Source organism: Peromyscus leucopus, chromosome 1, assembly GCF_004664715.2.
Source record: "Peromyscus leucopus breed LL Stock chromosome 1, UCI_PerLeu_2.1, whole genome shotgun sequence".
NCBI classification, from domain to species: domain Eukaryota; kingdom Metazoa; phylum Chordata; class Mammalia; order Rodentia; family Cricetidae; genus Peromyscus; species Peromyscus leucopus.
This window is the reverse complement of record NC_051063.1, coordinates 96,110,142-96,125,141: the sequence shown is the minus strand read 5'-3', so window position 1 is coordinate 96,125,141 and position 15,000 is coordinate 96,110,142. Positions and strand designations below refer to the sequence as shown.

The 15,000-nt window shown below is 52.1% G+C and overlaps 1 protein-coding gene across 2 annotated transcripts in view; it reads right to left on the bottom strand.

Annotated features, from left to right (window-relative positions):
- Lmo1 (LIM domain only 1) overlaps positions 1 to 12,072 on the bottom strand; it is a 37,152-nt gene extending 25,080 nt beyond the window's left edge. The window contains exons 1-2 of one of the 2 annotated variants that reach the window (XM_028894615.2): positions 11,816 to 12,023; positions 7,118 to 7,377 (exon numbers count right to left, since the gene is read on the bottom strand). In XM_028894615.2, coding sequence (XP_028750448.1) covers positions 7,118 to 7,142 — 25 coding nt within the window. In that variant the 5' untranslated portion in view covers positions 7,143 to 7,377; positions 11,816 to 12,023. Of the gene's footprint in view, positions 1 to 7,117; positions 7,378 to 11,815 lie in introns of both variants that reach the window. The other variant, XM_028894617.2, reaches the window with a different exon arrangement.
- Positions 12,073 to 15,000: the final 2,928 nt, after the last annotated feature.

Here is a 15,000-nt window from a genome sequence, read left to right as displayed (position 1 = left end):
GCCATGCCCTTCATGATATAAGCTGCCACCTACAATCTTCAAGAGTCTGTTCCCCAAGCCCTTGAACCTGGAGTGACCTTGTGATTTGCTTTTGCCAGTGGAATGTGTCATAAATGACAATATCCCCATGCCAGACAGTGACCCTGAGAAGCCTGGTATGTACTCATTCTCTCTAGACCTGTCTCTGTCGTGACAACTAGCCAGATGACATGACTAGAAGATGAGGGACTTGAGTCTTGTTACCCCAGCATCTAACTGAGCAGCCATCCCATCCTCCATCCTCCAGGTTTAAATATGCCCAGCTGAGAGCAGAAGAACTTCCCAGCCAAGCCCAGCTTAAATCTCTCCAACCCAAAGATTTGTGAGCTAAATAAATGCTTATTGTTTCAAACCACTAAGTTGGTGATGTAGCCATCACTGGTATGTATGTATTGGGCAATGCCTTGTATATAGAGTTCAGTAAAATGAAAGCTGCTGTATGTTTAGGATACCTAAGGACCAAGAAAATCATACTGCAGAGAAGAATATCAGTTCACACAGGCATGAGGCATCCTGGTGTATTGCATCCGTGAACAATAGATACCAGGAACTGCTCATGTTGTAGAAACAAGAAAACTGATACCCAGTGAGTTGTCTGAGGTCACATAGCTCCCAACAAGGACCACTCAGGTCTTCTGAACTATGCTCTAGTAGACTGCACTGAAATCATCAGGTCCCTCAGGAAAGCCTACCTGATCCCTAGGTGAAAGGACAGAAGGAAGGAGGTAGTGATGTGGCCTAGTAGGCCTTCACATTAGGCATCTGCGCCTGAAACCTGGTCCAGCCTGCTCACTCCTCTCACCACCTGCTTTTGTCTCCAGCTATATCAGTCCCAGTAGGCTCCAGCTTTAGAACATAAACACAAGCTAACCAATGACAGGCAAGCTTATTATTAGGTAGACACTGTCTCTGAGCAAGGCCAGCTATAGGGGAATGGTGTGTAGGGCCAGGGGAACAACAGGAGTAAAGGGATGGAGACAAACACTGGAACCACATGAACACAAGCCAGCGTGGATGTATTAGGTCTACATTGCTTAGGGTCACGGGTGGAGTGGCAATCAGCCTTTGGCAGAATGAATGTCAGAGTGGCATTCTGTCTGGCTGTAATAAGCATCAAGAGACAGATGGTAGATGAGATGGAAGATGTCAGTGTCAGAAGAGAGAGGGGTAGGTCCAAAATCCCACTTAAATGCAACCTAGACACATGCTAAGAAATGCTAGGCCATTAGCACTCCAGGAAAAAGACCTGATGTGCTGTTTGCCAGTTTTCCTGGTACAACTATTTATACTATGACCAACTCCAAGTTGCTGATGTCATGTCATTGAGCTCAGAGTTGGAAGCAATGCACAAAATCCGCTCTTGCAAGAATTCCAAGTTGCCTTCACGGTATGGTTATAGCATGAGTAGAGACCTGGGGGGGGGGGGGCTTGTTTTAGGAAGACCTAGCAAGCCTGGCATTGGGAGTTCTCTTGCATGCCTCAATGTATCTCATCTCCATGCAACTAAGATAGGCAGGAAGACAAGATGGGCTATATGTCATACACATGCATGGGCCTTCTCAGTCCAAAAGGCTCAGGACAGATGAGTGCCTATCGGCACCTTCTAGGAAGCCTTACATCTGAGGACAGTCCCCTGGGGTGTCAGTAACTTGCCTAGGGCTATGACTAGGACACCCAGGCAGGCATGTTATTCTAGTTCATCTGATGATCTGTGCCCAGACTCACCATGCCTTGGGGCCAGGACATGGAAACCAGAAAGACACCAAAGCTCTGGGCTATATCTCTCCACATAATCCTAGATTACTCTCTTGCTTTCTCTGACCCTCAGTCTACCTTCCCCCTCATATAAAGCAAGGACTTGAGAAAAGTGTTCATGAAGGCTTTTCCCATGATGCCACTTGCCTTGAGAATCCAGATACTAGTAAGAAGTAAAGGTAGTTTGTCTCCCAGCAATGACCAAAAGCCAGGAGAACAGTGAGAAGGGCCCAGTTTTCATTAGTGAACAGGCCACTGGACTGGGCCCAGGGCTTATTTCAGATTGTACTGAAAGCTAGCAGGGGCAGCGATGCCTCCCATGGCCATGGAGTCTCCTATTGACGGAGTATGTTCACTGACAGTACCTCATTTAACTCTGGTGACAATCTAGGTAGACGGAGCAGTACTCATTGTAGACGTGGGAGGGTACGGAGGCAAAGCACCTCAGCATTGGGCAGAACACAGCACACAGAACACACATTGCACTGCAGAACTCAGCAAAATGGTAGAGACTACAGCCGGTCTAATGCCCTGGCACACTGGGGTGGATACCCATACCCCTTTCTCTACCATCTGTTCTAACTTTCAGTCTGTCTAATGCCTTGATCTGAATTTACTGGGAGGCCCTGTGCCTCGGGTATTGACCCAAGCAATAATTTGGCCTCCCTGTTACATAGAGAGAGATAGGTTTGCCATGTGTATTGTAAGATACAGTTCCAGTGGTGGTGGTGGGGGGAGCCCCAAATCTCTGAATCTGCATTTGCTTAGAACTCTTCCAACATGGCTCCACTTTCCTCAGGTACATCACCACAGCTCTGTCTTCTGCTGAAAGATGGCCCAGACCATGCCTCCACAGCCATTTCCCAACACAGGTTGCCTTGAGCAGGCAGCCCAGATGAGGCTCAATCTCCTGAGTCTTTCTCCCAGGACCACAGAGGGTCTTGTCACCAATGTTCATCAGCAATCATCCTTCTGTTCTAAGGGTGAAAGACCAAAGTAAATCACTTCCAAGTCCTATCCATAAATGCTGAGAGGCTCTTTAAATTGAAGAAAGCGAGATTGGACTGTGACCAGCCCTGATTTCTATGGGACAGGGGGTAGGGGAGGAAATGAATTCTCAGAAGAGGTGAGAGGCAGACCCTAGCATATTTCCATGTGCTATAAGCAGGTTTGTAGGGCACATTCAGAGAGAGGGAGCAAGGGAGACAGACAGCCCCTGCAGCCACAGAGGCCAAGCAGGTGTCCATGCCAGTGCTGAGCTCCGGCGCGCAAAGGGTGAAGCTTTTAGGCAAGCAGCGGCTAGTGATCTCAGCTTCCCTTGGTCTTAATGCTCCTGAAAGGCTCCCTGTAATTGGGCATCAGTAGTTAATGCAGTATTGACTGCATTACACGCTCCCGTGCCTCCCCTCGCTAATGCCAATTGCATCACCTTGTACAGTCACCGGCTTGCTTAGCCAATAGCCGTTAAAAGCAATCCAAATCATGAATCATATGGGAAACTTTTAGCAAGACACCGCCATCCAAGGAGACAATTTACAGTTGAGTTAATCTGGGTACATTAGTGAGACATGGATTCTGGACGACAGACCAATTTATGTTGTTTCCCTGTCCCCCACCCCCCTCAGTCCTCAGTGTGGGCGAATGAATGGAGGGGCAGGGGAACTGAGTGGGACACCTGCCTCTTTGCCCAGTGTTCCAGGAGGGGTGGGGGAGCCCCCTCTTCACAGACTCTCTGCCTGGCTGAGCTTGTACAGGAGGGGGCAGTGACTGTCCTGCCACTCTGGATTTGCGACGGAGCCCTCTCAGCAGAGTGCGCTGCTGCTGAGACTAGTTGTAGCAGGCATGGATGAAGACAACCCCCCCCCTCCTGCCGGGCATTAGGTGAGTGCCAGGTGTAGTCCTCGCCCTGCCATCCATGCCAGGCCTTTACTAGCTCTTAAAAGGCTGTAGTACCCACTGGGCTCTGCCTTTCACCAATGGGGTAGGGTCTCTGCCATGGAACAGCACAGGGGCCTGCTCCCCACCTCCAACTCCAGGGCCAGGAGGCCAAGGCCACACTCTACTCTCTGTGGTCTAGGGCATGATGGGACAGACCAGGAGGTCCCGCTGGCAGCAACCTCTCAAGACAAACTGAGTCAGCTGGCTAGGCTGTGTTCCTAGCAGTCATTAACAATTGAAGACTCTGCTGTCTGGTCTTCCTCAACCCAGCTCGACTCCTCCTTAAGCATTTTTTTACTTATTAGAAATGCTCTGGGAATCATGTCTGGTGTTTAGTTCCACAATGTGCCTGCTGCTTCCTGTGGTCACCCAAGCCATCCTGCTGGGCTTTTACAGAGGCAGTTTAGACCCAGACCAGCCCTGCTCCAGCATGTGTCTGAGAACATGCTGGCACTCCCAGCGGGGTGCCTTCAGCGTCCTCGATTGCCCAGGCCCCCACAGCTCAAGCTCTTACTGTTCAGTGTGTCCCCACTCAGGGGGCCTCTTCTCCATCAGTGAAGGTCAAATCTGATTTGCAGGGTTCAGGGCAGGAGTTTTCTTTGCTGCCCTGGGACTTCAGTCTCCCCTGCCCACACTCAAAGTCCATAGCCTGGTGACAGCCCGAGCTGCAGGTGCCAGGGAAAGGGCTGGTTTTCCAGGAGAGTTGGAGCTTGCCTCCCCTTTTGCTGATGGGGAGACTGAGCAGCATTTAGAAAGCCCAGACCCTGAGTTCCAGTAAAGTGGAGATGGCTAGGCCAAGAGCAAGCGTCCAAATGAAAGCAATTAATCTTAAAACCCGAAGTTTAACCATTTGCAAAACAGATCTTTCTGTCTCTGTGGTGACCCTTCACTGCTCGACCTAATGGATTACTTTATTAATAATGCACTGTGCTTAAAAGCAAAAAAAAAAAAAAAATTTCTGACGATTCAATACTTCAGAAAGTCTCTTAAACCCGTTGCTAGGGCAAAACGATTGATATTTTATTATCTTTCAGAAGTGCAACATGAAAGCCCCGCAGCCCAGCAGAGAGAGGGCTTTGGTCCTCTGTAGCTGGCAGACCCGACTTCAACCAGGGGAGCCCAGCCTCTCTCAACAAGATGCTGCCGGGCACAAAAAAAAGGTGTTGGAGGAGACTAATAGGAGCCCCGAGGTCCTGCGGCTGCCAGACAATGGGTGTCGTGTGCAGCACTGAGGAACACACCCCTAAGAGCCTAGGGCACCACATCTGCCACACAGTCCAGGTGGCCACATTCTGGGAGGGCAGAAGTGTATATGGAGTTAGGCAGTAGGTACCGAGAGGCAGCTGAGTGTATACACAGCTTTTCTCCATTCCCCAGTGAAGATGCCCAACCTTCAGGACCCCAGCACCTGATTTCCTTATGTTGTCCTGGATCGCTGGGACCAGCAGTGCCAATGGGGAAGGGCACCATATTGTTTGATCGCACAAGTAAGGGGATGCATGGGCATCGCAGGCCCAGGATATCCAATTACACAGCAGTCTGAAGGTCCGCAGACACCCACTGCCTTTAGCATCATCCCCAGAACCCAAGCCTTTCTAGGGCACAGATCCTGGGTAGAGGTGGAAATGCCATTTTGCCAACATAACAACTAATCTACCTGGACAGAAGGCTCCTACACACAAAACTCAGGTCTTCTGGGTTCTTGGCTTAGGCCTGGGGAGCCAAGAATGTGGAATAACTTTGGTCAAAGATGCATCTTGATTTCCACATGCTTCTCATAGTGACAGTCCCTGCTAGACACCAAAAAAAAGGACCCTTTGCACCCTTTTTAAAAAAAGAAAACTCTGGAGCTGGGCATGACTGATCTGAAGTAACACAGGATAAGGAACTACTGACGAAAGCAGCCAACTCAATGGCTCTTCTCTCCCTGTCTGGCCTGACCCCAGGCCTCTCCTTCTCCTTTGCATTCTATATAAAACAGCTCCAGCCCAGTGCTGATGGCCTTCTGGAGCTCCAGGGGAGGGTCTGTGAATAGAGGAGAATCTGCTGTTATCCTCCAGCCAGCCCAGAATATCTAGAGCCCCTCTTTTTATCTCTTCCTTCATTCATGCCAAGAACCAAGCAGTCTTTGGGGACTTCCTGGTCCCATGTCTTCCCAGCATACATCTACCCAGGGCAGACATTTTAAAGGCCCTCTTCTGCTGATATCTCAGAAGGTATAGTTACACTGGGATAGCTGGATGAAACAGCAGCCAAGTGAACATCCGGTATGACCTTGAACAAGTCACTTAACTTTCTGGTTTCAGCAGTAGCCATGGCAACAATGTCTCCATGGACAGAAGGCACAGACCCAGTGGAGGATTCCTGGGGATGGATTCCTGGAGATGTCCCATTACTTCTAGCCTTTCCAGTCCCCACCCAGATGCCAGCAACAGTCTTGCCCAGCTCTCCCTACAGAACCTATAGAATATACAAGCCTTCCCTACAGGGGCCAAGGGCCTCAGACAGCCACTCCCTGGACCTTGGTGCCTGTCTTAGGTCACAGGACACATGCTGCGTTTTACCGCCAAGGCAGCCAGTATTCCCCAACCTTTGAGGCCACTTACTGCAAGGCACTCCCAACCAAAAAGACTTTGGGGTCTTTGAGACCACCTGCTAGTGGCGTACTATAGCCAGGTGACCCTCTCAGCTCCGAAACCCTACTGAATGCACCCAGGCTCTTGATCATACATCCGGGCCACCCTCAAACCACTCCCTCTGGAGTGCTACTGGTCCGTGGCGGGACGATTCTTCCTCTGGCTCAAACTCCCGCCTTCACATTCAAGGAGACGTGAGGTAGTGGCCAGCACAGGAGACGTCCCTCTCACCGAGTCATGCCCGTGGGCAGCTGTCCCCGAGGGCCCAGCTGGCCTTCCCCCCTCTGCCAGGCATCCCAGCTTTCGCGCGGTCCTCCGCGCTCCCGCTCGCCCCCAAGCTCTCTAGTCCGATTGATTCTCCCCGAAGCTGCTGATTTGCTGGGCGCTCAGCGCCTCTCGAGTTACGCGGCGGGCGCCGGGGTGATGGCTGCGGTGAGCGAGGAGCAGCCGCAGAGACCAAACGCTCAGCGTCAAGCGCCAGGGCGCGGAGACCAGAGGGCAGCCCGAGCCTCCACTCCTCTCCTCGGCGTACCGCCTCGCCCCGCCCGCCTGCCCAGGGACCGCGGGACCTGGGGGTGCTAGGCCAGGACGTCGCCCACCCCACCCGGGTCTCTCCTCCCGCCCTGGGCTGCCGGCTGGCTCCACAATCCGGCGTGGCCCCGCGTCTGTGTGCCTGGGTCCCGGTGCGTGGCATCCCGCGCGCCGTGGCGAGGGCGTTGGGGGCGTCGGGATCCCTGCCCGCCACCTACCGTCCTCCTTGTCCAGCACCATCATCTCGGGCGCTCCGTGTCCAGCCGCTGTTCGGCTCGGCCGGGAAAAGGGCGCCGACTCCGGGCGCGCTTCGGCTGGGAGGCCGGTCCTCCGGCAGTGAGCGGACTCTAATTACCCGCTTGTCCGGCTCTTAACCTAGATTGCACTCAGCTAGAATTACATTCAGGAGTGAAGCACTTCGCAGATACAAAAGCAGTCTCACCTACTTTTGTGCCTCAGAATTGCAAGGAACTACGAACTGCAATTTAGAGAGAGAGGGAGAGAGAAGGGGGAAGAGAGGATCAGAGCCGTTTCTTTGATTCTCACCTTCTAAATGGCTCAATTTGCCCAGTATAATCTGTCTTAATGTAATTGCATTTGATAGCTCATAACCCTGGCTCTGGCAACGACACAGCTTTCAGCCTCATAAAGTGTTTTCCCCTCGGATTTAATCTGAATCTCAATCTGAAATTATATTCAAAGAGATGGGGGAATCTCGGCGGCCGACTCCCGCTGCCTTTCTCCCTCAATGTATGAGGTTTGCACTCCTGCTACTGAATAAATGCACACATTTCCCGAGGCCCCCCTCCCTGCCGGGTTAATGGGGAGTGGAGACGCGCGGTTGCCCGGCTCTGCAGCGCCACCTGGAGGCCTCTCCGCTCCAGGTCGGCGAATGACTGCGCTTGGGTCCCAAGGTTTCTTCCTGGTCTCCCAGGGCAGTCTGGCGGACCCTTGCCTATCCCAACCCCTTCAAGCCTGGTTTCTGCTTCCTCAAAGGAGGACTATTTCTCTGATGATAACTCCTCTCTACCAGCTCTGCCTAGGGTTTCTAGTTGATTCTATAGTTGTTTGGCAAAGTTAACTCCTCTGCAGGGCACAAAACCTCCTACTGTGAGTCCCACAGTGACTATCCCTGATCACAGAGCGTCTGGTACCCTCATCCCCACCACCCACAGCACCCTGATTCTGTGCAGAGGGTAAGTCCTGTTTCAGCTTCTCTCTGAGCAAGCATAGATGCCTGAAGGCGTTTTTCCTTCTGCAAATATTTACTGAACACTTACTATGTGCCACACAGTATGGCCACTAAGGCTCTGGGGATACAACAGAGAAGAAAACAAAGATTCTGTTGTGGCGCTGACAATTCTTGCTCTGTAACTCATACAGCAGGAAGCAAGACAGGACCAGTGCTTCTCCTCTTAGACCACATTTCCAGAAAAACCCGGTCCAGAGTGCCTACTCCAGGAAGACCACCTACTTTTAAACCCCAAGAGGTTTTTTGTTTGTTTGTTTTTTTCCCTAAATATTATAGAGCTCTAAAATGGAGTGAAAATTATTTTCTTCAGCTCAAGAAGGGCTCCAGATAGATATGTTTGGAGCTTGATCCTGAACGTGGCTCTGGCAAGGTGTAGGAAGCTGAGTCTCCTGGGGGTGGGATCAATGGGAATCGATCCATTTGTTGCCAATTAATAAATGACAAAGCTGGCAAATCACTACACTTTCTGCCTCAGTTTCCCTGTTTATGAACTGGTCCCCTCTGTTCCGTCTCTAAAGGTATCATGAAAAGGTAAACTGGTGCTCCAGACAATGTGGGGGTGGGGCACTACCTCATACAAAGGAGACCTGGAGGCTAAGTCTTGCCCCTTCCATCCTGGGAGGCCCCCATACTTTACAGGAGTATGGGGAGGGGCTGTAACCCATCCTCACTCCAAGGCAGGGAAGTCAGGCTTTGAGGAAACTGAAGTGCAGCTGTTTCTAATGAGATGCCTCATCTGCAGCTCAGAGGGTTTCGCTTTCCCCTTCATCTTGAATACTTAATCCTAATAGTCCTTGAGTATATTTGATGTTAAATATATCATTTTGCTCAGACTCGCTGTCCCTCAGGACTGCAAGCTTGATCTCTCCCCTGCCACTGCAGCCAGAGCTGTGCCCTCGAGGTGTGAGGGAAGCTTCATTATTGCTGCCGCCACCCATCTGGTGCAGCTCCCCACCCCGCTCTGAACCCAAACCAATCAATGTAGCAAGTGCAGGGCCCGGCAAGGGCAGCATCTTGAAGAAGAAACCTCTGGGCTATCTGGAGACATAAGGTCTGTAGTCTTCCTCCTGATTTCCAGGTGCCCACTTCTTGTTTGGGGGGGTCTGACCCAGACCCACAAATCAGGACTCAATTAGCTGGAACCACATTCCCACTCTCTTGTCTGTGCCTCAACTCACCCCAGCTTCCAAGGTACCCAACTGGCAGCCACATGGCTGACATCCCTTTGAGGAGTCAGGACCCCTGCTTCCCAAGCCTGAGGCACCAAGCAGTGAGCTACAGAAGCAGGTAGGACATCTCAGCAGGGGATCGGTGCTATAGGTGAAGATTGCTTGTCCTATTACACCCTAGCTTCCTTCACATGCTTCCTTTACACCCTAGCTATGAACATGGCATCCCAATTTGTTCTGAGGGGAGAACCCAGCAAGTCTTAGGGGATTTAGAGAATCTTGAAGCTCACACCTAGGAAAGATCCAGATGTGACTTCACTTATGGGGTGGCCTTAAGCTCATAGGTGGGTCCCACTCTCCTGCCCTCCCCCTCTCAGGCAGCTTCCAGGTCCAGGGACATGCCAACAATGTCTGAGTGGAATCCTAAGATGCCCTGGGGCTGGCTGGAAGAGGCAGTTTTCACTCAGTACATTCCACAGGTGGTGAGCCACTTCACCACTCCAAGAGTGCTCCAAAATGCCCTTGAAATGCCTCTGGGGACAGTGGGGGACACCAGTTATTCAGTCCTCAAGGTTGCCTGGAAGAGAATGGGGGTGGCTGCTAGCTATCTTACATATTTCTGAACAGGTCTCCGCAGTTCATCCTTGTGCCTGGCAGAAACATCCAGAGAAAAGGGTGCCTGCATTGGGGGCGGGGGACAGTTTCACTTGATGCCTAAGGGCCCAGGCAGACGAGATAATCCAGAACTCTTCAGAGGCTGGCCAACATGCCTGAGCCTAAGGGCCCTGATCTCAGCACAGTGAAGTTATCTCCAAGATGGGGTTACAGACTGGCCTCCCAAGTGGTGGTTGGAGAGGTATTCAGGGTGACGAGGACTCTTTCCCTGTGCACATGACAGTTACGGGACAGAGTAAACCATTATTTGCAGTGTCATCGGGATGCCTGCTAGCCAAGTTTGGATGCCCCCCCCCTTTGCCTCATACACAGAAGCAGCCAATGCACAGGAATTCCCAACCAACTTATCGTGGAGAAGTGCGGTCAGCAAACTCCCTCTTTGAGATTCTAGAGAGCCTAGAGAGGCCTTCTCAGAAACTGCAGTCACAAACTGCTAGGCCTTAGACATGCCTAGGCTAAATCAGCACAAATCTGCCATGCCCCTCATGAAAACCACCTACCCCTGTACAAGAGGCCCCAGACAGCCAGGGGTTTAGAAGGACCTAGTTCTGTGCTACAAGAGTCTGTGTGCTAAAATAGACTGCCCTGGACAAGCCAGGGCCATTGATCACCACAGGGGAGATGGTAGGATAAGACAAGTAACTGAGACCAAAGAGGAAGCCAGCCAGCCAGACCCTCTTCCTAGTGATCAGCAACTCCCAACCCTACATTTCTGAGTCTCCTGTCCTACCATGTCATACTCCAGGCATGACTGTGTGTCTGTCCTCAGCCCTGATGCAGAGATCGCTTCTCGAGATACCCACGATGGAGGGGGTGTTAGTTAGATCCAAGGGTAGACCTAAATTTTGTGGGGCCCAAAGTTTACAGTAGTTTTAGGGGTGGGGGTTCTTTAAGAAAAGGAGTATGATTCAAACCAGCCTAGGTTAGTTACACAGTGTGTTTTTGACCAGTCTGGACTGCAGATCAAGACCCTATCAACTGTCCTGGTCCCCCAACCCAACCCACCTGGCCCAAAACAAGAGGAATATGAGATTGTTAATACAAACTGATCACTGGGGATCTGGCAACAGAAAGAGACCCCGAGGATCCCAAACTTCTCTTGGCTAGTCCACCCATCTATCCCAACCATCAGGACACTCACTAAAGTAGCCTGGGTGAACTGATGGCATGCAGTCTCCCTGCCCTGCAGGGTGACGAAACATCACCCACCAAGGAGGCTCTGAAGTCACAGACCTCAGTAAGATGGGAAGAACCCAAGGACCACGCTGGTTAGAATGAGCCTTCACTTGCCAAGTTCTCCGAGCACCCCCTGGGGGATCCCTTCCATACCGAGGTATGGGAAAAAAAAAAATGAAAATACTCAGAGAGGCCCAGAAACTGGCTGGTGATGGGTACTACGAGGAAGCCTGTGCCCCATGGGTCTAATATGCTCTCCAGATGAGAGCAGGAGCAAGAAAGTTCCTAGCCAGAGCATGCCCTATTCACAGGCTCTAGGACGCGGGGCGGAGAGGTGGAAGGGGAGAACTTCCTCACAGCGGGACGCAGAGCCTGGCACCTTCAACACATACTCTCTTACACACACATACACACAAACACACGCACCACTACACACACAAACACACACCACTACACACACACACACACACACACACACACACACACACACACACACACCAGGGCACACATCCAGCTTCCGAGCTTCCGGGAAGCCGCCAACCGGCTCCAAGCAGCAGTCGGGACCGGCGTCTGGGCCTCTGCCACTGGGGTCAAGGTGGCCTCGACAGAACCTGCACTGCTCCCAAGTGTCCCCGGGCACCTACCGTCCTCCTGGTCCAACACCATAGTCCCCAGGCGGCTCCAGCCGGGCGCAGGCGGAGGACGCAGAGGGACTCGCAGCTCGGACTGTCGCCAACGGGGCGCCTGCGCTGCTTCCCGCGGTCGCGCGTGGGCCCCGCGCCCCGCGGCCGCCGACGGGGGCGGACGGAGCGGCGCCCCGAGCGCAGCGCCGCGGGCAGGGCGCGCGGGAGGAGCGAGCGAGGGCGCGGCGCGCTGGGGGGCGGGCGTCGGGCGGGGTCGCAGCCGCGTGGGTTGAGCTGCCGGGACCCGGCCGGAGCGGAGCGGGAGCCTGAACCCGAGCTAGGGCCGGAGCCCGGGCCGGAGCAGCCGCCGCAGCCGAGTGCGCGCGGGTTCCCTCTTGCAGTCTGCCGCGCTCGCTCTCAGCAGAGTGCAGCTTGCATTTCCCAGGGCCCCTCAGATTCCCCTGTTAATTAAATCAATTCATTATGCTCAGATCTGATTAGCGGCCCTTCCCCCCTTTGAATCAATTATTCAATACACAAACATAATTGCTTGGGCCAGAGGTGCCCGCCATTAGCTTATTTAACTCCAAGGACACTAATTACCCGCAGGGCACGGGAACTTTTCTCATTAATTCTGACAAAACACAAAAGCACAGCCAGAGTGTGTGCGTGTGAGGGACTCTGTGCATGTGTATGTGCGTGTGTGACCGCATGCCTGAGTGAGGGATGAGTGGGGTGGTGGGCCACTGGGAGAGTTTATGACCAGTGTGGGGAGGGTGGCATTTGTGCCATCGCATGTGGGAGTATGCAGTTTGGGACTCTCTCTCTCTCTCTCTCTCTCTCTCTCTCTCTCTCTCTCTCTCTCTCTCTGTGTGTGTGTGTGTGTGTGTGTGTGTGTGTGTGTGTGTGTGTGTGTGTGTCTGAGAGAGAGAGAGAGAGAGAGAGAGAGAGAGAGAGAGAGAGAGAGAGAGTTGATCTGGGTGTGGCTCTGGGTCTGGGACTATGGACTGAGATTGGAGACCCAGCACAGGAGAAATGCAGAGTGGTTCTGTGTATGACTTTGAGGATGTGACTCCCTGGCATTCTACCCCTTCCTTTTTCATTATTGTCGAGCGAATTGCAGCTACAAACCTGGAAAGTGCGGACTAGGAAAGAGAAACCCTAGCTGGAGCAGGGGTGGGGGACACTGAGGACAGAATGGGGGAGGCTGGAGCCAGCTGAGGCCACATCTACCCATTCCCTGCCGCCTGCTCCTGCACTGACTGAGCTTTGCTACATACACCCCCGAGTTCCCACCCCACCCCCACCCCAGCTCCTTTACTCTCTCACTGCCCCCCCCATACCACCCTCACTCTGCGCTGTAATGTGAAAGCCCCACTTCCACATACGCTTGACACCGGGGCAGCCCCACCCACCCCATCCTAGTTTTTCCCTCCAGTCTCAAAGCTGGAGAGAGGGTGTGCTTAGAGTGGACCGACTCTACATTTTACCTCCCAGGAAATCTCTATTGAGGGAGCCAGGGAGAGAGCCCACAGAGGCAGGGACACAGAGGGTAATTGATTCCCCCAAATTAGGTTTCTGCTTTCCAAAGACCGGTATTGTTCAAGTTCTCAATGTGCACAGAGGTATTGAAGATTTCCTTTTTGTTTCCTCGGGCAATGAATGAGCTTAATCCATTTGGCTTTTATAAATCAGGAAACTAATATTCACTCCTTCCATGGAGGCTTAAAAAATTTAATTGGTGGTGGTGGGGGCTTAGTAGCCCTTATGCTGTACTCAAGGCCCCACTTATCAAAACACATTCTGATGGAGGGTGGGGAGAAGAGGGAGAGTCACACTGATCCTCTTGCCCTCCTCCATTTTTTGCAAACGGTCTCAACGTATCTGGGAAAGTTTCTGAAATTATTGCACAAATTATGTTCAATTTAGTGATGAAAAGAAGCCTCTTCAGAGGGTGCCTCCAAATTGGCTGCTTAGGTGCCCAGTAGTGCTGAGGCCCTGGGTGTATCCGTGCCATGGCGGGATTGCCAATTCCTTTTTCTCTCCATCCTAAACAGTTCCAGAATTGTCATCTTCCTGGTGCCAAATGTTACCTTGTGCCTCTCCTGCTCTGACAATCTTTTTTTTTTTGGGGGGGGGGGTGGCTTGCAGAGAGTTGGCTCAGCAAGCAAAGGCAGTTACAGCCAACTGGCAACCTAGGTTGGATTCTGAGGACCCATATGGCTGAAGAAGAAAATGAACTCTTGTTGGTGGTCCTTTGACCTCCAATATGTGCTCCATGTTATGTGTTCTCTGCTCCACCAACTAAATAAATAAATGTGATTTTAAAAAAATTAAACAATCTTTCCATATGCATATGTACGTGTACCTATATATTCATGTGCATGAGCCTGCACTACAGGCCGAATATGTAAGACTCTCTATGTATGTGTGTGCACGCATGCATGCTCAGGTGCGCGTACATGTATGTATGTGGGTGGGCTCGTGCATCTGGAGGCCACAAAACAATCTCAGATGTCATCTCCAGGAACACTGTCCACCTCTGTTGAACCAAGGCCTCAACTCTTAGGCTGGACTGGCTGGCCAGTGGTCCGCCAGAGCTCCTTCCTTCTCTGTCTCCGCAGCTCTTAGAACTCAGGTCCTCAGGCTTGCGAGGCAAGGGCTTCAGCAACTGAGCTATCTCCCCAGGTCCTGCTCAGACAATCTGGGATGGCTCTCCAGGGTTCACCAGATAAACTTGGAAGTGCTCAGCCTATCAGTTTAGGCTCCTCCTGCTCTGGGGACACCTGGCCACCACCATGCCCCTTGCTTCAGTTTAGATGATACTTATGAAGACCCATCTACTTGCACCCCTACCTTGGTGACTCTTCATACATACCCCTCTCCACAGAGGCCCCTCCCTGGTTCTTGTAGTCCTGCCAAGGCACTGTTCTCTGCATTCCCCCAACTAGCTGTGTATATGAAGGCTGAGGTTGCTGAGTGAGGTGTGCACGAGCCTGTGGAGACATGGGGATGAGGTCAGCCCTGGAGTCAGCGTTCAGCTCTCACTTCTCCTTTTTTGAACTGTATATTTCAAAATGGAGACTCAGAGGCAGAACACCAAGTTTTCCCAGAATGTTAAAGAGATGGCCTGGGACCAGAGCCCAACAGCATATTTCTTCTACAGGCCCAATATGTAAGACTCTCTGTTTAGTTCTCTGTGTGAC